The sequence below is a fragment of the Carlito syrichta genome, unplaced genomic scaffold (genome assembly GCF_000164805.1).
Source record: "Carlito syrichta isolate Samal-C Ts95f unplaced genomic scaffold, Tarsius_syrichta-2.0.1 Scaffold308837, whole genome shotgun sequence".
NCBI lineage: Eukaryota > Metazoa > Chordata > Mammalia > Primates > Tarsiidae > Carlito > Carlito syrichta.
In genome coordinates, this window is record NW_007252933.1 from 524,956 (window position 1) to 548,327 (window position 23,372).

At 36.2% G+C, this 23,372-nt stretch overlaps 1 protein-coding gene across 1 annotated transcript in view; it reads right to left on the reverse strand.

The window, feature by feature from the left end:
* Positions 1 to 23,372, reverse strand: part of VWA3B (von Willebrand factor A domain containing 3B) — a 195,941-nt gene that overhangs the window by 48,545 nt on the left and 124,024 nt on the right. The window contains 2 exon segments of the mRNA XM_021716551.1: positions 7,089 to 7,139; positions 11,947 to 12,065. Of these exon segments, the coding sequence (XP_021572226.1) occupies positions 7,089 to 7,139; positions 11,947 to 12,065 (170 nt within the window).

A 23,372-nucleotide genomic window follows, 5' to 3' on the forward strand; every position in this document is an offset into this window, starting at 1 on the left:
CATGCCTGTAATTCCAGCTACTTGGAAGGCTGAAGCGGAAGGGTCGCCAGAGCCCAGCAGCCGAGGCTGCGGTGGCTGGGAGCAGCCTCTACACTCTAGTCTGGGCGACTGAGTGGGACTCCAACTCAAAAAAAAAAAAAAAAGGAAATAGTTATACATCAAGAGAGTAAAATGGCAACCTACAAAATGGTAGAAAATATGTACAAATCATTTATCTGAGTAGGGGTTAATATCCAGTATATATAAATAACCCCAGCAACAATAACAACAATAGCAACAAAATAACCTAATTGAAAAATGAGCAAAGGACTTGAATAGACATTTCTCCAAAGAAAATATGCAAATGGCCAAGAAGCATATGGAAAAAATGTATTGTATCATTAACCACTAGAGAAATGAAAATCAAAACCACAATGCAATATCCCCTCATACCCATTAAGATGGCCACTATGAAAACAAAATAAAATAAAAAATAATAAGTGTTGACAAGGATGTGGAAAAGTTGGAATCCTGTGTGTTGTTGGTGGTAGTGTATAATGGAACAATTGCTGTGGAAAACAAATGAAGTTTCCCCCAAAATTAAAAATAGAATTGTCATGTGATCCAGCAATCCTCCTTTGGATTTCAAAATAGTTGAAAGCAGGAACTCAAAGAGTTATTTCCATACACATATTCAATGAGTATTATTCACAACACCAAGAAGTGAAGTAACCCAAATGTTTATCAACAGATAAGTGAAAGAGAAAATGTGGTATACACATACAATGGAATATTATTCAACCTTAAAAAATAAGAAAATATAGTTACATACTACAATATGGATGAAACTTGAGGACATTATTCTAAATGAAATAAGCTACTCATAAAGAGACAAATATCATATGATTCCACTTATATGAGGTATTTTATGTAGCCACACACACAGAAACAGAAAACAGAATGGTGGTTACCAAGTATAGGGTGCAGAAAATAAGGAGTTGTTCTTCAATAGATATAGAGCTTCAGTTTTCAAGATGAAAATGTTCTAGACATCTGTTTTACAGCAATGTGATTATAGTGAATTCTAGTCAACTATACACTTTATGATTAAGATTAAACTCTGTTTATGTTTTTAACCACAATTTAAAAATTTTAAAAATCCAGGCCACTGCCTTGCTAGACTCTGGTGTGGCCGCATGCTCTTTGGGCTATGGCTGTTGTCATACTCCCTGGCTTTCGCCCCCTCCCCCACCTTGGGGAATTGAATCCTCTCTCTCTCTCTCTCTCTCTCTCTCTCTCTCTCTCTCTGGTTGACTTTTAAGTAAACTATATGCTTTAATATGAAAAAAATAGAAATAGAAATCAACATTTTAAAAACCCAAATTAATATTCTTGGATTATGGCTTTGTTTGTTTGTTTTTTGAGTTGGCTTTTCACTCTGATGCCCAAGCTGGAGTGAAGCAGCACACTCATGGCCACTCCAGCATCGACCTGCTGGGCTCCAGCGATCCTTCCACCTCAGCCTTCCAAGTAGCTGGAACTACAGGCATGTGCTACCATGCCTGGCTAACTCTTTTTTTTTTTTTTTTATAGAGACAAAGTCTCAACAAATTGCCTGGGTTGGTCTCGAGCCTGTGGGCTCAGGCAATCCACTTGCCTTGGCCTCCCAAAGTGCTGGGATTATAGGCTGAGCCACCAAGCCCGGCTGGATTATGTTCTTAACCTGCTCATGGAGGAAAGGCTTTCTACTGTTAATAGACACTAATTAAGGGGAAAATATCAGGGAAATACAGGTGGTTTCCAGAGGTTTGGCATGAAAGAAGAAAATCTCATTCTTGTTCTCAGCTCTCTTAAATTAAAAGAGCTGTGAGATTAGGTTTGATGAACACTTACAGTACTCTACACTGGATTATGAAACTTTGTGTAAATTTTGTAGTTCCTTTGCTAAATGAAATTTTTCAAAGCTTAGCTATTTTAAAATAAGTATTGACCTTCCAACACTCCATTGTCTAAGTGCATCTTAGCAGTAAAAAATAAAAATTCTTTCTCAATTTATAAAAATTAGATATAGTTAAAAACCATTCTGACTGAAAAATACAACCAAATAAGAGATATTCTTAAGAAGAAAAGCAATCATTCCCTGATTTCAGATACAGAAATTCAACTATTAAAACTCTTAAAGACATCAAAAAATTATAGAAGAAAGAGAAATGATAAAAAATCCTTAAAGTTTCTATATCCAATAAATAGACTTTATTCATAAATTTATTCAACAAATATTTACAGCATGCCTGTTCTGTGCTAGGCATGCTAGGCTATTAGATACTGACTGAATATTCTTCAAAGAATAAATAACCATCATTCCCAGCCTTGTAAAATTTACAATCTGGTAGAGAAAGAAAATAAGCAAGGAAAGATTAAAAAATATAAAATTATAAATTATGACAAATGCCAAAAAAGCAAATAGTTCCAAAAGAGAGATAAATAGGAGCACTGATGAAATGACAATCACAAGGAGCCTGTCATCCAGTGAGTATGGAGGGGACACCAAAGTAGAAGGAGTAGCATGTGTGAAATGAATAGTTTCGAAATCTCTAAAATTTAAACCTTTAACATCTAGCTGAATACTTGTAGTATCCCAGGTAGTGCCTGATGAAGATGGAGGCTGGCATTTAAGGAAATCCCTTTCAAATAACTGGCTGACTACAGAGATAATGGAATAGAGACTTCAGTAACCACACATGGCAAAGAATATAATTTTGTAAAAATAATTTGGAAAAATACTAAACAGATAACTGTTGCCTTCTTAAGCAACAACATTTGATGAGAAAGAAGGAGTTTCAGATTTCCAGAAGTACCACATTACAATATCCAAAATATTTAATTCTCAAGAAAAAAACTACCTAACATAGAAAAAAAGGAAATATGGCCCATTTATGGGAAGAAAATAAGTCGACAGAAAGAAGTCAACATTGGATTTACTATTTTTAATATACTCAAGGAGGTGAAGAAAACTATGGACAAAGAACAAAAGGAAATCAAGAGAATGATGTGTAAGCAACTAGCAAATATCAATACAAAGATAGAAATTATGAAAGGGAACTAAATAGAAATACCAGATCTGAAAAATACAATAGCTGAAATAAAAAATTCATTAGAGAATTTCAGCAGCAGATTTGAGGAGGACCAAGAAGAAATCAGTGAACTTAATTTGAATTGGTTCTTTTTATTATTAGATTGTTCATTACTGGCAAATAGAAACACAACTGGTGTTTTTATTTTGATCTTGTATCTTGCAACTTTATTAAATTTATTAGTTCTAGTTGTTTCAGGGGTAATCGATGGGATTTTCTATATGTAAAAACATGTCATCTGTGTATAGCAATAATTTTATTTATTTCTATTTGTAATGGGTGGACTTGGTTCTTTGAAAATATCAACAAAATTGACAAACCTTTAGATAAACTGACTAAAAGGAGAAAAGACACAATTACTATTATCAGAAATGAAAGTAGAAACATTACTATTGACCTTACAAAAATCAAAATAATTACAGAGAATACTATAAACAACTGTATGACAAAAATTAGATAGTCTAGATGAAATGTACAAATTTCTGGAAACACACAGATCACCAAAACTGACTCAAGAAGAAATAGATCATCTCAACATCCTATAACAATTAAACACATTGAATAAGAAATAAAACAACAACAACATTAAAGAGAAGGCCAGAAGCAAATGACTTAACTGGTGAATTTCTCCAACATATAAATAATTAACAACAATCCTAGCTTAAACTCTTCCAAAAAAAAAAAAAAAATAGAAGAGTGAGAATACTTCTCAGCACAGTCAACAATATCAGAATTACCCTGATACCAAAGCCAGGCAAAGATACCAGAGAAAACGACAGATCATTTTCCTTTAAGAATATATACATAATGTGCCCCATAATTTTAAAATAAAAAATTTAAAAGTTAAAAAAATAATACATACATAAACATCCTTAACAAAATGCTAGTAAATCAAATCCAACAGAACAGTAGAAGGATTATATGCCATAACCATGGGATTTATTCCAGGAATGCAAGAGTAATTCAACCAAAGAAAATAAAATGCTTTAATGAACCACATCAGTAGTGCAAAAGAAAAAAAAACCCACATAATCATCTCAATAGATGCATAAAAAACATGTGACAAAATTCAACACACACACATGCACCTTTTATAATAAAAACAATCAGCAACTAAAAATAGAAGGGAATTTCCTTAACACAATAAAGGGAATTTATGAAAAACTGGCAATTAATATCATACTAAACGATGAAAGATGGACAGCTTTCTCCCTATGCTCAGGAACAAACAAGAATGTTCTCTTTCACCAATGCTGTTCAGTGTTATACCAGAAGTCCTAGCCAAATCAATTAGGCAAAAGAATGAAATGAAAGGCATCCAAATTGGAAAAGAATAAGCAAAATTATTTCTATTTTCAGATAACATGTTTTCACACATAGAAAATCTCATAGACTGCTTTCTAAACCACTAGAACTAATAACATTCAGTAAAGTTGCAAGGTACAAGGTTGAAATAAAAAACACCAATAGTGTTTCCATGTACCAGCAAAAAAAATCTGAAAATTCAATTTTAAAAATCCAATTTATGACAGCATCCAAAAGAAAAAAAATAACTTAGAATTTGAAAGACTTGTACACTGAAACTATAGAACATTGTTGAAGGAAATTAAAGACCTAAATACATAGAAAGACATTCTTTGTTCGTGGGTTGAAAGACATAATATTGTTACAATGGTAATACTCTCCAAAGCAATCTACAGATTCAATGCACTCTGTATCAAAATTCCAGTGGCTTTTTGTTTTTTTTTTTTTGCAGAAATGGAAAAGCCAGTTCTCAAATTCATATGGAATTTCAAGGGGCCCTGAATAGTCCAAACAATCCGGAAATAGAAGAACAAAGTTGAAGGACTCATACTTCCCAATTTCAAAACTTACTACAAATTTGCAGTAATTAAAACAGTGACATACTAGCATAAGGATAAGCATACAGATGAATGGAATAGAATAGAAAGTCCAGAAAAATCCCCAAACATTTATTTATGGTTAATTGATTTCTGACAAGGCTGCCAAGACCATTCAATGGAAGAATGATTAGACTCAAACAAATGGTGCTGGGAAAACTGGATATCCACATGCAAAAGAATGAAGCTGGAACCCTGCTCAATCCCTATACAAAACGTCACTCAAAAGAGATCAACAACTTAAATATAAGCACTAAAACCATAAACATATTTGAATAAAACAAGAGGATAAGTTTTCATGAGTTTGCATTTGGCAATGGATTCTTAGATTTGGTACTAAAAGCACAAACAACAACAGCAAAAAGATAAATTGACTTCTTAAAAATTAAGAACTTTTTGACATCAAGGGATTTTATGAAGAATGTGAAAAGACAACAGATAGAATGGGAGAAAATACTGGCAAATCATACATCTGATAATGGTTTAATGCTCAGAAGTTTTACAACTCTGTTGCAACAAAAACACAACACAATTTAAAAATGGACAAAGGACTTGAATAGACATTTCTCCAAAGAAGATACACAACAAACACATGAAAAGAGGTTCAACACCATTGACCACTAAGCAAATGCATATCAAAACCACAATAAGATAGCCCTTCATACCACTAGGATGACTTTAATTCTTTAAGAAAAGGAAAACAGCAAGTTTTAGTGAGGATGTGGAGCAAGAAGAACTCACCATATGACCCAGAAATCTCACTACTGGGTCTTTATCCAAAGGAAAAGAAACTGGTATATCAAGGGATACCTGAACTCCATGTTTACTGCAGCACTAAGGACAATATCAAAGATATGGACTCAAACTTAGTGTCCATCAATGAATGAATGAATAAAGAAAATGTGGTATATATGCACAATGGAATACTATGCAGCTATAAAAAAAGAATAAAATACTGTCATTTGCAGCAGCAAGGATGAAACTGAAGGTCATTATGTTAAGTGAAATAAGCAGGCACAGAAAGACAAATATCATATGTGGGAGCCAAAAAATGTTGATCTCCTGAAGATAGAGTAGAATGATAGTTACCAGAGGCTGGGAAGAGTGTATGTGTGTTGGGGAGGAGATGAAAAGAAGTTGGTTAATGGATACAAACATACAATTAGATGGAAGAAATGAGGTCTACTATTTAATAGAACAGTAGGGTGACTACAGTTAACAGTAATGTATATTTCAAAATAGCTAGAAGAAAATATTTCTTTGTTTCCAACACAAAGAAATAATAAATACTCTGATTTGATCATTACACATTCTATGCATGAATCAAAACATCACATGGACCCTGTGAATATATACAATTATTATGTGTCAATAAAATAAAGAAATAATTTACAAAATGGCGTAGCTGCTAGGGAAACCATTTTGATGACTCCTCAAAAAATTAAGCATAGAATTACCATGTGACCTCAAAATCCATTCCTAGATATATGTCCAAGAGAAATGAAAATATATGTCCAACCAGAAACTTCTGCACAAATGTACATAGCAACATTGTTCATAATAGCCAAAAAAGTGGAAACAACCCAAATATCTATCACTAGAATAGTGATATATATGCATGCACACACACACACACACACACACACACACATACACATACACATACGCACATACACACACACACACACGCATAGTACTGATACATGCTACAACTTGGATGAATCTTGAAAACATTAAGTTTTATGTTAACCAAGTAAAAGGGACTAGATACAAAATGTCGCATGTTGTACGATTCCTTTCATATTGTGTATCCAAAGTAGATGAATTCATAGAAACTGAGCAGATGAGTGGTCACCAGGGGACTGGGGAGAGGGGAATGGCAAGTGATTGTGGGTACAAGGTGTTTTTCTGGAGTGACCAAAAAAATTGTTTTGAAATGAAAAAAAAGGTCATGGCTTGCACAACATTGTGACTATCCAAAATACTACTGCATTTAATACTTTAAAATGTTTAATTTTAGGTTATGTGAATTTTAGCAAAAATTTTTTTTAAAGAAGGGAATGAAATGGCTTACTTTTCTTTTTCTTCTTGAGATAATGCTCGCCAAACAATTTTGTTCAAGCGCCTGTTGTAAAAAAAAATGAACGACAATTTAGTAGGAATACTTGATTTCCTGGAAACAGCTGACCCCAGACACTGCGGGGGGAGCTTAGCTAAGCTCCAACCCCATTAAACCAGCCAGCATTATGTGTGTAAACAGATGGAATGTGAATAGCTCCCCAGCATCACTGCAGAAGCCTCCTGGCTTTCCAGCAATTGTGTCAAATATTAAAGGAGGGCCTGGCTCTCAGCATAGTCAGGTAAAATTCAGGCTGAGTAAAGGCAGTAAACAAATGGGTCCTCATTGTCTCTGAAGATGTTTCTAGACACCCATCATTTTATTTTCCTAAGAAAAACATAACTGTCCCCCTTAGCTTGCTGTTGTAGACATTCTTCTCCCTGGATTCCCAGAGCAAAAGAGATTAACAGGGTCATAAATAATAGGATCAGGACACACTTTAGAGACCAACCATTTCCAAACGAGGCCGCTGAGTAGGGCAGACAAGTGAAACATTTTGCTCATCCATGCCTTCTAGTTGGTGGTGCTGAGACTACAGCTCACCACTGATCACGATTTCAGAGAGAAGCTGTCAACCCAAGAGGAAAGCAGGAGATTGGAGCTAGTAGTTTCTACAGGGTGGTGACAGCTCCTCTTTTTGTTACCAATCAGTGATGCTTTTAGAGGTTCCAGTCTGGTTCTGTACCACTATATCATGACCCCAAAGCAGGCAGGCTTCCAGGACTGCAGGGCTCCAGGAACATTGTGAACTGATGGTCCATTTTTAAAACATTGCTTCAATCAAATGAGATCAGCGAACACTCTTCAGGAGGCATTCTTCTAACCAGTGTGGCCAACATCAGTGGGACAGGGTTCGGGGTGGAGGCCCTGCTCTCCCATGATGAACCTGGTGAGAACTTGGGAAGGGAGTCTGGTGTGGTGGTGAACAGGACGAACTCTGGAGCCCCAATGCCTGGGTTCAAACCTCAGTTAGCTTCCTTCTTCCTAGTTTTGAGACTTTGGGCCAGTATTCAACTTTTCTGTAAAATGGAGATAATAATAGTATCTCTCCCTCCTAGTGTTGCTGTGAGAATTCAATGAGCTAGCATGTGCACAGCACACAGATTGTGTCTGACACAGATAAATGTTCTGTAAGTGATAGAAAAGAGTCAGGGAGAGGGAGAGAAGCCAGCTCAGAGCTTCTGTCTCACCTGAAATTTTTGGTTCAATGGGGCCTACTTGCAAATGGACTTTCTTTAATCATGTGATTTATGTAACAATGCTCAAGGCTTCTAAAACTTGTTAAAAGGATTTGTAGTCTGTATTTTCTTTTCTTGGGGGATGCTTTTCTAAAAAAAACTATTCAAAATACTCTTAAGTCTAAATGATAAAAGTGGAAGCAGTGTGGTAGAGAGGCTGAGAGTGTAGATAAGAGCTTTGGAACAAAGTTCTGGGTTCAAATATTGGCATCCTTACTCTACTCCTTACTGTGTGTTCCTGTGTTATACAGCTTTTTGGAATTCTGTTTTTTCATCCATAAGACAAGAATAACATCACCTCCCCTTGGTATCCTTGTGAGGATTAAGTGAGATGTATATATAAAGTGACTAATTCAATGTTCATTTCCTCCAGGTTCTGAAAAAGAGTGAGGCTTAGAAACCATTGGTGAATGTGGTTCCTGTTTGCTAGAACATGTCTCTAACTTTAATTTCATCCTTCTGAAAAGATTTTTCCAAGAGCCTCTTTTCTTCACTCCTGCTATTTCCCTATTTTCCATATTCACTGAAATATTTCAGTGGCTCCACTGACTGGGAAGTTGACTGCAGGAAAGCTATTAAGCGTATGGTATGGTGGGAATTTTGATGGGATGTGAGAGGGCACTGGGTATGAAGGCCTCTCTGAGGCTGGTCTAGCCCCGCAATTCAGGGATTCTACTAGTGACACTTTTCCTCTTTGTTTATTGTAGGAAAGTGAAATTTGGTGAAAGGGTTACATTCACTAGCTTTCTGTATCTCTAGTTCTCAAATCTGCTTGTGCCAAGAATTGACTCATTTGCAAAGCAAATTGTAACTAGTGACACTTCAGAAGCCTGGTGAGCAGCCAGCCAGCCAGCCAGCAATCTGGAGATCATAAGTACAAATTAGTAAGTATGGTCTCCAAGTCAGGTTAGAATGGATGCGTCTCCTGTGGATCTGAGAGCTGTGACCTTGACCTTAGATTTGCAGTCAAGGTAACCTGGAGAAAAATTACCCCAGAATCCAGCCAGCCTTGGTAATTTTCACCCAAAGCTTACGCTCAGACACACAGAGCCAAAATAGCTGCCTCGATTCTTAAAATATTGAAACAGAAGGACTCCCACACGTGGGCACAAAGTATGATAAAAATAGTTAGTTTATGCCATTATTTTGACCAAAGAACTGGGAGTTTCCCATGTCTGACCATCACTAGCCATATGGATTTAAGGTTATATGAAGGTTATACTTAAGATTACATCTGGCTTACTTTTGGTGGGAAACTCCTAGGAAAATTATCTTGGGGATGGGGGTGGGGGGGGTAAATGTTTCATCTGTTACTTTTCATATTTTTCATATATTGAGAAAAGTAGAGCAAAATGGAAAAGGGAAGTCACATTTATACCAACAAAAATCTCAAGCACTATTGAATGCAAAAATTTAGGAAGTTTTGTTATATATAATATTCACATTAATATTATTAAAAAACAATGTTAAATACATTATTTTGTATAAACATCATATTAAGAATACCAAATAACTAATAATAATTTAATCAATAATTTTAAATACTATTAAACAGCATGTCATGTTAAATTTAATGTTATTATTACTACTAATAATATAGTGACATTTCTCTATAGAGTATCAAAAGCTGTTCCAGATTCACTCACTGGAAGTCAGAAGTGGGACAAATCGCTTACTATGTCTGTATTTTGATTTTTGACTTCTTTGAAAAGAAGTCTTCTCTCTCACCTGGGAATGGGAGTCCCTGTCCTTCCTGAAACACTTGACAAAAGGTTAATGTGGTGGAAAGAGCCATATGCCTATTATACTCCATGTATCTATGGTCATGATAGGATCAGCAGATTCAGGGAACAAAAGGGAAAAGTAATTATCATGAACTGCTCTTCATATGTGATTGACATAATCCTCACAACAGCCCTGTGAGAGACATTCTGTGAAAAGGGAATCTGAGGCTCATGAGTGTCACATATTTGCCCAGAGTGGTGTCAGAACCAAGAATGAAACCCACCAGAACTGTCTGACCTCAGAGTTCTAGCTTGTGGCCCTGCACCAGGATTTCACATACCAGATAATTATAAAACTCAAATATTTGAATTAGTCAAGTAAATTACATCAGAATTTCAATGGTCTTATATTACATTTTGACTAACCAAATTTGAAAAATTTTAATAACTAAACTTGAATTCTATCAAATTTGAGTAATCAAATATAAATGTGTATATACACACACATGAACACACACAGACACCTGCTAGGAATAGGGGGTGAAGGAGAAAGCAAAGCTGGTCATGTCCCTGGCCTCAGGAGTTGACATCCTAGAAGGGCAGAAATGGTCAACAAGCCACCGGCCTGTTCAGAAGCCCTGAGGGCTCCGAGGGCCACACACAGGGTGGGCAGTGGAGAAGAACTACATAAAAGCATCTCTGCAGAGGCCCACTGGTGCAGAGGCAGGCAGGGATGAAAGACCTAGCTGAAGACAGCAGCATAACAGGAAGAAGAGCGGCACAGCGGGAGACCAGGAAAGTCCTGCCTGGAAGTCTCAGACTCCTAGGGAAGGGTGAGCCTTGAGTAGTGCATCTTGCTTCTAAGAGAAGAATCAAGGAGAGGTGAAGACAGCAATGCTGAGAAGCCCATGGAGGCCACTGAAGGAGCCCAGGTTCGATAAGCCCAAGTCTCAGGTGAGGGCAGTGGAAGAGGTTCATGCTTAAGGGAATTTGGAGAGGCCAATGGTGGGGGCATGGTGGGGAAGGGTGTGACATCGGACTAGATTGTGTGCTCCCTGTGGGCAGGAGTCAGGCCTTAATGTTTGTTTTGAGCACACATTAGACATACTGCAAAATGACAATAGATCCATAAATGCTGGTCTAGACCGCATCATTAACTCCATGTACTTTATTTCATTTCTCCCACCCACATGGTGGTAAATGAAAATCCAACGGTACTGCTTCCAGAACTTAGGACAGGCTTGCCTGAAGAAGCTGGGCATGATCGAAGTTTAATTAAGTGATGTGTACCAAGGGTTAATTAAGTTCTGCAGGGGTGGAGTGGGGAAGTGATTACAGCATGGACAAGGGTGAAGACTGGGTCAGCTGCCCCTGTGAGGAGTGACACCTGTCTCAGCAAGGACAAACGCGTTATTTTAGAGCATGATGTTCACCATAGTCAACTTGATCACGACCTTGAACTTGATACAGAAAAATCGTAAATAATAATATATACTTATGTTGTTTCCTTATCTCATTATTATAAAGTTTTATGTTACTTTACAGAATGTTAGATGTGGAAATGATCAAACTCACTCAGCTAAAAGGAAAACTTTAAAGATCTCTTGGAAACGAGATTTCTATAGACTTTTTGGAAAGAAAAAATGGTTTCTTTAAAACCCTGTTGAAAATATTCAGGTACAGAACTTAATGTAGTGCATGGTATATAGGAGGCCCCATGTTAGCTGCTGCCACTGTTGTTGATAGTTTTTATAAACAATTTTTAAATAGTTGTAGCTAAAACAAGATTTTGAAAAAGCCCAAACAAACAAATGCCACATTCCTTAGAGAGCAGCCAGGAGTAATACTCACTTTTCATAGGACTTAATTGCCTGTTCCACTTTTTGCTTGTAGATATTGAGCTTGACTCCTTGGGGGTTAATTAATGTCATCTTATTTGTGTCATTGCACACATGTGCCAGAGGGAACACCTACACATCAATGATAGAGAAAGGAAAGTGTCATTTTATAGGTCAACACATGCCTTCAAAAATTTATCTATAAAGTTGTATAAAAATTTATTTACAAAGATGTATATGCTTTTTTGACCATAAAATCAATACAATGTAAATGTAGAAAAATTAGAAAATACAGCAAATCACAGAGAAAGATAAGAATCAGAGATATCATAGCTAACCTTTTCTTTCCAATTTTTAAAACTACATATTTTTAAAATCACCACCACTACCATACACACACACACACACACACACACACACACACACACACACACACACACACACCAACAGCAACAAAAAAGCAAAACTGTTTCAGAAAATTCTGATCAGAATTGAGTATTATCTTCAGAAGCCTTTGTCAAATGGGTAAAAAGGAGTAATAAGAAATATGATCTCATTGTTCCTTTTTTGTAAATTACTAGTTGGGTTAAGTATCTTTTTCATGTGTTTATTTTACATGTGATTGTCTTTTGAGAATATTTGATGATAGCTGATATCTTTTGACTGCTTTTTTATCCACTTTGAGATATTCTTACACATGTCAAACAAAGAATGCTTAGTGATCAATAAATCACATTCTATAAGAATACCAGAGTACCAGAGTTTTTGAGTTTCTGTCTGTACCTGGTACTTCTGGGTTTTAGGAAACCTTTGATTTCACTCCAGGAAACTCCAGAGGCGAAAATGGTAAACATTGCTGGTTTGGTAGAACTTTGAATTCTGGTTTCCCTCCCCAGTTTGGGGGAGGATTTGACTTGAAAGTTCAATGATAGTTCCTCCATGTATTCTGTCCAAGATTTATGGCTGTATTCAAGGGGAGAAACAGGGAGGAGCATGTTTACCCCATCTTCCCTAAAACTGAAACCCTCCTTCATTCTTTTCTTCTCAACTCTCCTTTCATCTTTATGGTACCTGTAATTTTATGTTTTCCTATTTGCATATTACCTATCTATCACCAGTAAAATGTAAGCTCCATAGAACAGAAACTTTATTTTATTTGCTACTGTTTTTCTATCACTTAGAATAGTACAGGACATATAGTGTGTCTTCAAAAAATATTACTAGAGAAATGAACAAATATATGTTCACAAAAGTCATGCTGCATATTTTAATATTTAAACAGAAAAGAAAAAAAGCATATCAGGAAAATACTAAGCTATGCTACTATTGTTCCGAAATTGTATATGATTCTGACCATAGGAGCAGGTAGGCATTTTGGAAATGTGAGAAATTACTTTTATGAAGTAAACTTTTACTTTTAATCAACATGATGTAGTTCATGCTTTTGTGTTCCCCTTTGCTGCTAAAATCACACCAAAATTTTATTGTTATTGTTTAGGAAAATAATACATAGAAAGAAAGAAAAAGGAAATAAAAATGTATGATTGATAAATAGATTTCTAGAGACAAAAAGTTGAGCAGAAATGTAAGCAAGTGAGCAGAACTGAATCTATGGGCTTATTAGCTATATTAAAACATGGCAAGGCAGTGGGATCTCAACTCCTAGCAAGCTAGTAAGACCATGAGTGTTCTGTAAAACTAGAGCCTAAGTCAGGTTCAGTGTCTGACGTCAGCACGGGTATGAGGATGGCTGAGGAAATTAACAATCAGAATGTCAATTCACTTGAGAATAAATTAATTTTATGAGTTATCTAAGAATTACTTTAAATTAATTATGATTAAAATTACTTATGATTAGGTTGTTCAAATATGTCACAGCCATATAAAAGTATAAAAACTTACTGAAGTGCCATAAGAAGAAATGGATGGGAAAAAACAATAAGAAAAAACTATCTTAGGAAAAAAAAGGACATAGTAATCAAAACAAAAAATAATCTTAATAAATGAAAAAATTCTAGACACAATAAAAAAAGAACCAGTGAACTGATTTATAGTACTGAAGACTTTCCCCAGAATACAGTGCAGACAGACAAAAGGAATATAGATAAATAGATGAAGATGGAAGATGAAGAGATCAAAACAATTAATAAAAATTTCAAAATAATAGAGGAGAATAAAAGATTGTTAGAGAAGCAATATTTGAAACCATCATAGTTGGGTTTTCTACAATCTGAAAAAAAAAAATAAGTCGTCGAATCAAAAGTCAGCCCTCAGCAAAATAGACTAAAATTAAAACTATACATGAACATATCACAATAAAACGGAAACATATCAAATCTAAAAGAAAATCTTAAAACAACCCAAATAAAACAGTGTATATCAAGGAGTGACATATATAACAGATAATAGATATTAAAAGGTAACATTTTTAAAGTGCTAGGGGAACTTACTATAATGTAATATATTGCAAAAATACCTAGTTAAACTATCAGTATAGTTTTCTCTATTCAGTAGAGAAGGGAAAACTAAAGATGTTTTTAGATATACAGAGATGTAGAGCTGAAACTGTTAACAATGTTGTTGCTCATTTTTTTTGAGACAGGGTCTCACTGTTGCCCAAGCTGGAGTGCAGTGGCACAATCACAACTCACCACAGCCTCGACATCCTGGACTCAGGTAATTTTCTTGCCTCAGCCTACTGAGTAGCTGGGACTACAGGTGTGTGCCACCATGCCTGGATAATTTTTGATTTTTAGTTGCCCAGACTGGTCTGGAACTTCTGGGCTCAAGTGATCTTCCCACCTCAGCCACCCAAAGTGCTGAGACTACAGGTGTGAGCCACCAAGCCAAAATTTTTTACTCTTGAAAGTTAAAAAAAGATTACTGTGTATGTTCTAAAAGCAGAAGTGAAACTCTCAATCACCGTAACTAGATTTTTTTGGGGGAAGGGTTTTTTATGACTCTCTGAAACGTACTGAAGCTCCTGGTTCTGAGAGGAGAATAACAATACAATTAACTGAAGTTTTAGTTAAATAAAATTTTGTATGTTAAACTTTTAAAATAATCACTAATGGGATAAAAATGCAAAATATATTAATTTTGTCATTAAACCATCAAGACTAACACAAGCCAAACAATTGGCAAAGATTTAGAAAACATAAAGGAAGTTTAAAAGCTGCACAGTCCATGTACCCAATAGTAACCAATAAACACCAAATAGTTTTATAAAACAACTACTAAATAAGCTAAGAGAGGACATTGGCACTCACACAATCAAGGGCCTTAAGATCATCGAGGCAAAAAACCAACAAGGAGATTCAGAACCTTAACTTGACACATGATCAAATGGATTTAATAGACATCTACAGAACACGCCCACCCAACATCTACAGAGTATACATTTTACTCATCAGCACATGGAACATATTCCAAGATAGATCACATTCTTGGACATAAAAGATTATCAGAGATCACTATAAACACCTGTACGCAAATAAACTAGAAAATCTAAAGAAAATGCAAACCTTTCTAACATCATACAACCTCCCAAGGTTGAAACAAGAAGAAATTGAAACTCAAAATAAACCAATAACAATTTGGAAAATTGAGACAGTCATAAGAAACTTCCCTACCAAAAAAAAAAAAAAAAAGCCCAGGACAGATGGCTTCCCAGCTGACTCTACAAGACATACAAGGAGGAGCTGATACCATTCTTTATTGAAAGTATTCCAGGCAATTGAGAGTGATGGAATTCTTCCCAACTCATTTTATGAAGCTAATATCATACTGATATTTAAACCCAACAAGGAAAGAAAATTACAGGTCAATCTCTTTGATAAACATAGACACAAAAATTCTCAATAAGATTCTAGCAAATTGGATTCGACAACACATTTCAAGGATCATCCACCATGATCTGGCGGACTTCATTCTTGGGATGCAGGGCTGGTTCAACATTTGAAACACCATAAACATAATTCAGCACAATAACAGATGTAAAAACAAGAACCACATAGTTGTCTCATTAGACACAGAAAAAGCATTTGACAAAATCCAGCATTCCTTTTTGATTAAAAACCTTTGAGCACCTAGGCATAGAAGGAACATTCCTCAAAACAGTGAGAGCCATCTTCAATAAACCCACAGCCAACATTTTTGCTCAATGGGCAGAAGCTGGAAGCATTCCCCCTAAGAACTGAAGCAAGACAAGGATGCCTACTCTCACCTCTCCTATTCAATGTAGTGCTGGAAGCCTTAGCCAAAGCAGTCTGGCAAGAGATGGAACTCAGGGGTATCCAAATAGGAAGAGAGGAAACTAAGTTTTCCCTCTTTGCTGACAATATGATTCTATACCTTGAAAACCCTAAGATGTCTTTCAAAAACTTTGCACTGATAAATGACTTTAGTAAAGTCTTGGGTTACAAAATCAGTGTGAAAAAGACAGTTGCATTCCTATACATTAGCAACTGGCAAGTGGAGACCCAAATAAAGAGTACAATCCCATTCACAATAGCTACCAAAAAAATGAAATACCTTGGCATCCACCTAACCAGACCTTTACAACAAAAACTACAAAATGCTGCTTAAAGAAATCAAGGATGGCACAACAAATGGAAAAAAAAAATCCCATGTTCATGGATTGGAAGAATCAATACTGTCAAGATGTCCTTCCTACCCAAGGCAATCTACAGATTCAATACAATACCCAACAAATTACCAACATCATTTCTCAGAGACCTGTAAACAACAATACAGAAATTCATATGGAAACAAACATACAAAAAACACAAATAGCCAAAACAATCCTCAGCAAAAGGAGCAAAGCAGGAGGAATCACACTTTCAGACTTTAAACTTCATTACAAAGCTACAGTAACCAAGATGGTCTGATATCGGTATAGGAATAGGCACATAGGCAAATGGAACAGGACAGAGATTCTGAAAGTAAAAACACAGTCTCTCAACTAACTCATCTTTGACAAAGCCACCAATAACCATTATTGGGGAAAGAAGACCATATTTTGCAAATGGTGCTGGGAAAACTGGCTAAGCACATGAAGAAGAATGAAACTGAACCCCCACCTATCACCATGTATAAAAATCCACTCAAAATGGATCAGAGACCTAAACACAAAACCAAAAACTATGATAATCCTAAAAGAAAATGTAGGAAACACCTTTATGCACATCGGAGTGGGTAACAAATTCTTGACCACATTTCCAAAAGCGAATGCCATAAAAGCTAAGATAGATAAGTGGGACCTCATCAAACTGAAAGACTTTTTGCACAGCAAAGGAAACCATGAAGAGAGTAAAGAGACCACCCACAGATTGTGAAAAATATTTGAAACTTATGTATCTGACAAAGGCCTAACATCCAGGATCTACAAGGAACTCAAGTGAAATGAAAGGAAAACAAACAACGCCATTAAAAAGTGGGCAAAGGACATGAGCAGACACTTCTCAAAAAAAGACATACAAGCAACCAACAGATACATGAAAGAATGCTCATCCTTCCTAATCATCAGAGAAATGCAAATAAAAACTACAAAGAGATACCACCAAACTCTGGTAAGAATGGCTATCATTAATGTCAAAAAACAACAGAAACTGGCGTGGGTGCAGAGAAAAGGAACACTTTTACACTGTTGATGGAAATGTGAACTAGTTCAACCTCTGTGGAAAACAGTGTGACAATTTCTAAAAGAACTAAAAACTGATCTTCCATATGGTCCAGCAATCCCTTTCTTGTGAATATACCTGGAGGAACATACATCACTCTACCAAAAAGACACCTGCATGCATGTTTATTGCCTCACTATTCACAATAGCAAAAACATGGAACCCACCTTGCTGCTCAGTGAAAGTGGAGTGGATAAATAAAATGTGGTACATATACATGATGAAGTATTATGCAACCATAAAGAACAACAAAATCATGGACTTTGCACCAAATTGGATGGAGTTGAAGACCATCATACTAAGTGATCTATCACAGAAACAAATAACTGAATCACGCATGTTCTCACTCCTAAGTGGGCCTAAAACACTAGTCACATTAGCACCAGGGAGGGATTGGCAGTTGGTGGGCACTGCTGGGGAGGGAGAGAGGAAGGGTGGAGACAGAGAGGCACGTGACAACACAAAGCATACCTGGTTCACTACTGGGGAATGAGAGCCAGTTAGAAGCCTAATCTTCAACTGCATGCAACCTACTTATACAGTTAACACGCACTTGTACCCCACATCTCTATAATTTTTTTTAAAAGCTGCATAATTTAACCTTACTAAGTCTCAATCACATGAATTTACCATGTGGCTTCTAAATCATCCTTTTCAAGGGGAAGAAACTAGAACAATGGACTAAGAGGAGGAAGAACTGGACTTTGAAAATGGAATGAAGTTTGTAAAAGTGAAAAAAAATCTTACTTCAAAACAGAGCTGTGTCACACAAACTTCCAGAGGAAAGAAGATGAATCATAACAAAATGAAAGACGCTTACATTTTTCCCTACCCTGGAAAAAATACGCCTTTAGAAGGCTATTAATAGCTCTTCAAGTTTGCGAACTTACGGCATAACTGCAAATCAATAACAGAATATTTAGCAACATTATAAATATTTCACCCTGATAAGCCTGACTCCTGACTTAAGAAAACCCATTGTTTAGTGTTTTACTTCCCTCTTTTGCGAACTTGGATCTCACGCCTTGCATGGCCATCGTGTGCTCCAGTGTGGTGACAGCTCAGATTTAGCTTGTGTGCGCCCACTCTCATTCCTTTCTGTATGCAGACTCAGAGAAAGATAGTCATACTCCACACTTTGAGTCTCTGATTTCTGTTTTTACAACATGGTGGTCACATGGAGAGCACATGAGATATTCTCTTTATGATGGCAAATTTAGTGTGATTTGTGAGGTCATAAGTGGGTTTCTCATAGTGACTTGGGGGACAGAGTCATGGCACCCCAGCTTCTGTCAGGAGACAAGTGAGGAGGGAAGTGAGGTTAATGAAGAAACTGAGAGCTCTAGGTGAGGGAGGATAAAACCACCTGATCCCAGCACCTTTGAAAATTGTTTGCTTACTACTTTTATAATGCAAATCAAGCATAATGGACTAATGAGGTCTCTACTGGACAATATTTGATAACAAAAGGTAGTCTCAAGATATTTCCTACTTCAGTTCCCTTGAGGTTAACCTAGAAGCTTTACTAGACTGATATTAATAGTCACACCATTTGTGACAAGATTTTAACTATGAGAGAGGTAAAGGTAGAGGTAGAGGCAGAGAGGATGGGGGATGAGGTGTGGAGAGAGACAATCGCTGACCGTTAAGGCAAAAGAAATTGCTAGAATTCATGAACAGGCCAATTTGGGCTGGTTCTGTTAGAATTTTTCCCACTGTTAGATGAAATAAGCTGTAAGCAACCACTGTACTTTAGAGCAGCTTTATCAATAATGATGATAGTATTCCTCCCTAGTCTCTGCTGGGCACTGGGCACTCTCCATATTTGCTTAATCAACCCTTCTATAGATAAACACATCTAATTGCCATTTTGTTATAGGCCTTTCCTTGTCACCAAACTCTGTTGCTCCTTAATAAAATACTAGTTTCTAGCACAATACATGTACAAAGTAACCATTTATTAAATACATGAAAGACTAAAACTATATGTAAAAGTAATGTCTGAGATTCAATTTTTACATTTATCTAACTGTAAAATATAATTAAGTTTGGATTCTACCAAATTTGAATTCTTGGTCATTGAGGCATGGGGCGAGGTATAATTTTGCTATTTTTAAAGAAGTATTTGCTAAGAATGTGAATAACGTGAAAAAGATTTTATGAGCTATATTTAGCCTACATAAGAAAGCCTCACAAATGATAGACAAATTGAAAACTAAAATGAAATGCCATTTGGCAGATTTTTGCATTTGTTTTTACTGTTTGCTGCTCTAGGTGATAGCAAAAAGATAATGACAATGAGCACTCTTAAAATTCCAGGTAAACTACCCCAAGAAGGGAGGAATAGTTAAATAAGCTGTAGTGATTCATATTATTTAACATTAGGGTAACCATTAAAATCCATCCATCCAAAAATGATCATTACTAGGAAAAATGTTCTTAACATATGCTAAACAAAGTAGAATACAGAACTGTACACACAACTGTTAATTGTTAAAGCAGGACAAGTAGAATTCTACCTGACAACATTCCAGCTGTGTTTAAAAGCAATTCCAAAACACTTCAAAATTGAGAACATAGTGTGAAACTGGTGATTATATATGTCTTGTTCAGTCCTGACTGAATTCACCAACTTCACTGTTTTTCAGCTATACCAGTTTTCCAAAAAATATCCCAGAGCTTACTAGCAGAATAGACAAGAAGAGGTTCTGATTGGATATGTGCAATGGAAACACAAAAACTGTGTAAATCCCACACAGGTGAATCTTTGAATATAGATGTAATGGCTTTATAGATATTGCTGGACGCTACTTTTCTAAATGGAGTATCTACAGACTCCATAGAACAAAAAACTAAGGCAGAGCCGCAAAACTAATTGGGCAAACACTTATATACCCATGAAAATATGTTACTACAGTGTAAATTACATCTCATATCTTTTAAGTCCAAACTTTTAGAAAATTAAATATTATTTTCGATTTAAGTTTCAATTAAAATGCTAGCATTTTAATTGGTATAGTAGATGCTGGCTTGGAATGATGTGCATGAGTGGTGGTTGAGTAAAAATTCAGGTACAAAACAGTATGTTTGGTTTGACTTCATTTTGGTAAAACAAAGAACAAACAATATATGCACACACGTGTGTGTGTAAATGGTGACAAAGATCCTGACCAGGTAGATAACCACAAGATGATAAGATGATTCATTTGTGGCAGATTATAACTCTATTCTTCTAACTCTATTGTTTCTTTCCTTTTCACTTCTCTATATTTTCTGATCTATCTATAAAATGAAAATACATATATGTAGCTTTTGATGTCATTTTACATTTTAAATTGAAAAACACTTTTCTGTCAATATATAGTTTTGTTGTGTTCAATGCTGCTATATTTGAAAGCAACAAAATGTCAAGATTTAAGAGCAACCCTGACCTCTGTGCATCTGATATTCCTTGTCAGCTGAATGAAGAGATGAATAGTCTCCTCATAAGTTGCTCTAAGTTTTAAATGAGATACTGTGATGATATCAAATGCTTTACACAGAATCTAGTATGTGACGAGGGTTCCTCACATGTTAGATTAGGGACCTTGCCATGGTACTTTAGGAATAAAAGACAGAACTAGGGTACAAATCCAAGATATCTGATCACACAATTATACATAGAACTCAGAGAAAGATATAGCGGGAAGCCTTGATGGGATGCAATAAAAGACATTATGATAACAATGATGACGATGGATGATGAAATAGACTTTCCAATGATGCAGACTAATCTTCCCAAATTATTTCAGTTTTTTTGTCAAGGCAATTGGTAATAACGATATTTACATTATAGGTTCATCAAATTGCTAAATTAGTGTTATTCTGTATATGAGTTGGTGATGAGTTAATCTTCTTGAAAGAGCTACAATAAAATTATCGGGTTCATTTCGCGTCTTGTAATGAAGAGTTGCTAGGGCAACTTCTGCTCAATACTTCATTTCCAAGGTGACAGATTTGACGTTGGTCCAGAAAATACTGAAAACCAAAACAGCAAAAGAGCCCATACATAAGTCATGAATGAAGCAAAGAGCTGGAGACAAAGCCAAACACTGCTTTATGATTCTATCCAGACAGATGTGACCGTGCAAAGAACACAGGAAGGAAGAGTCAATTAAGATTCTCAATTAAGTGTCAATTAAAAAGTGGGTTAAGATTCAAGCATGTTTTCTTTTCAGCTTCATTCTGCTTTCAGTTTTCTTTTTCATAAAATGTTAGATCCAAATCTCAAAAAGCTACACATCCCATGGAGTGGGAGATACTTTAGATTATTGCTTTGGTATTTTTCCATTGATAGCTGAGAGTCTCTCCAGTCAGAGAAAATATTAGGGAATAAAAGATACGTATGTACTTTGAAGGTGAGATTGGAATTTATTGCAGTACATTTCTATCATCATCATGATTCTTGCCCTTAATATGAATACGGGAGGGCAATTACACTGGGCAGTGTGCTGCCTATCTGCAGGTTTGTGATGAGATTTTACAAGTCCATAAAAGGCACCCAGAACATGTGCCCATGGAATGCATTTGAGAAAAGTTCATCCCTTTCCATTGACTTTGCTTTCTAGAAGCAGAAGACTAGAACATTCTCCTGAAGAACAGGACCCTCCCATTTTTTCCCTTATTGATAATCCAGGCAGGAATCTAAAGACTCATTCCTGACATTTTTCTCTCTCTCAGCCCCACATTATTTAGCTCCGTTGACTTGACAATAAAGTATCTTGTATTCTCCCCAGTGTTACCACTGGGGCCAGGGACCTAGACCTTGCCTCCTGACTGTCCCTGTCTTTCCAGCCTTATGCCTCTCCAGCTATTCTCTGTGTGGTAGCCAAAACCCAAAATTAATCTTCTGTCCCCTCTGCCAAAAACCCTTCCATTCCCCTCAGGATGAAGTTAAAAATTCTTTAATCAAGCCCCTTTTTTCACTAGTTTTATCACCTTCTCTAGCTACGTTAGACTTCCTATGGAATGACAAACTTTCACTGTCCCTTAGTCTTCCCTCCAGCTTCCCCACCGACTGGGACACTCTTTCCAATCTCTGCATCTTCACCACTCCTCTTCCTCCAGGTCAGAACTTGGGCACCACTCGCTAAGGCAAGCCTTCTGAACTGAAACTGGGTTAGGGGACTCTTCTGAGTCTTCACTTAGCCCTTCCCAATCATCCCATCTAACTAGAACTTCTCTTATTTTCACTGCCTTTTCCTCCATGAGACTCACTTGTGCTTGCGTAGAATCATTGACTTTCCTGTTTGGCACTGTATTCTGGAGTCCAGCACAGGCCTGCAGTAGGCACATATTTCTTGAGTATTTGCATATTGAGATCCAACATTTATTAAGAGGCTGCTAAGTATTGTCCATTATATGCATTATTTCTTTTAATCCTATAATAATCCCAGAGTAGGTATATTATTATTCCCAGGGTACAGATATATTGCATATGTCCCAGAGAGAAAACTTCTGATTGTTGAACTGAGTACTAAGTTTACTTCTACGGCATATGAATCTGTGAGAAAGGGGCGGGTTGTATAAGGATTTTATGTCCGCATCATACTTTCAGAATTTTCAAAGCATTTCCACACTCATAGGACTAATAATTATCAAATATTATAAAGAATTGCTTTTAGGGAAAGTATATTATTTTATGCTGTTGGTGGGTATTAAACTAGTGGAAATCTAAAATGCATTTGGAGGATGATTTGGATTTACCTATGAAAATGTA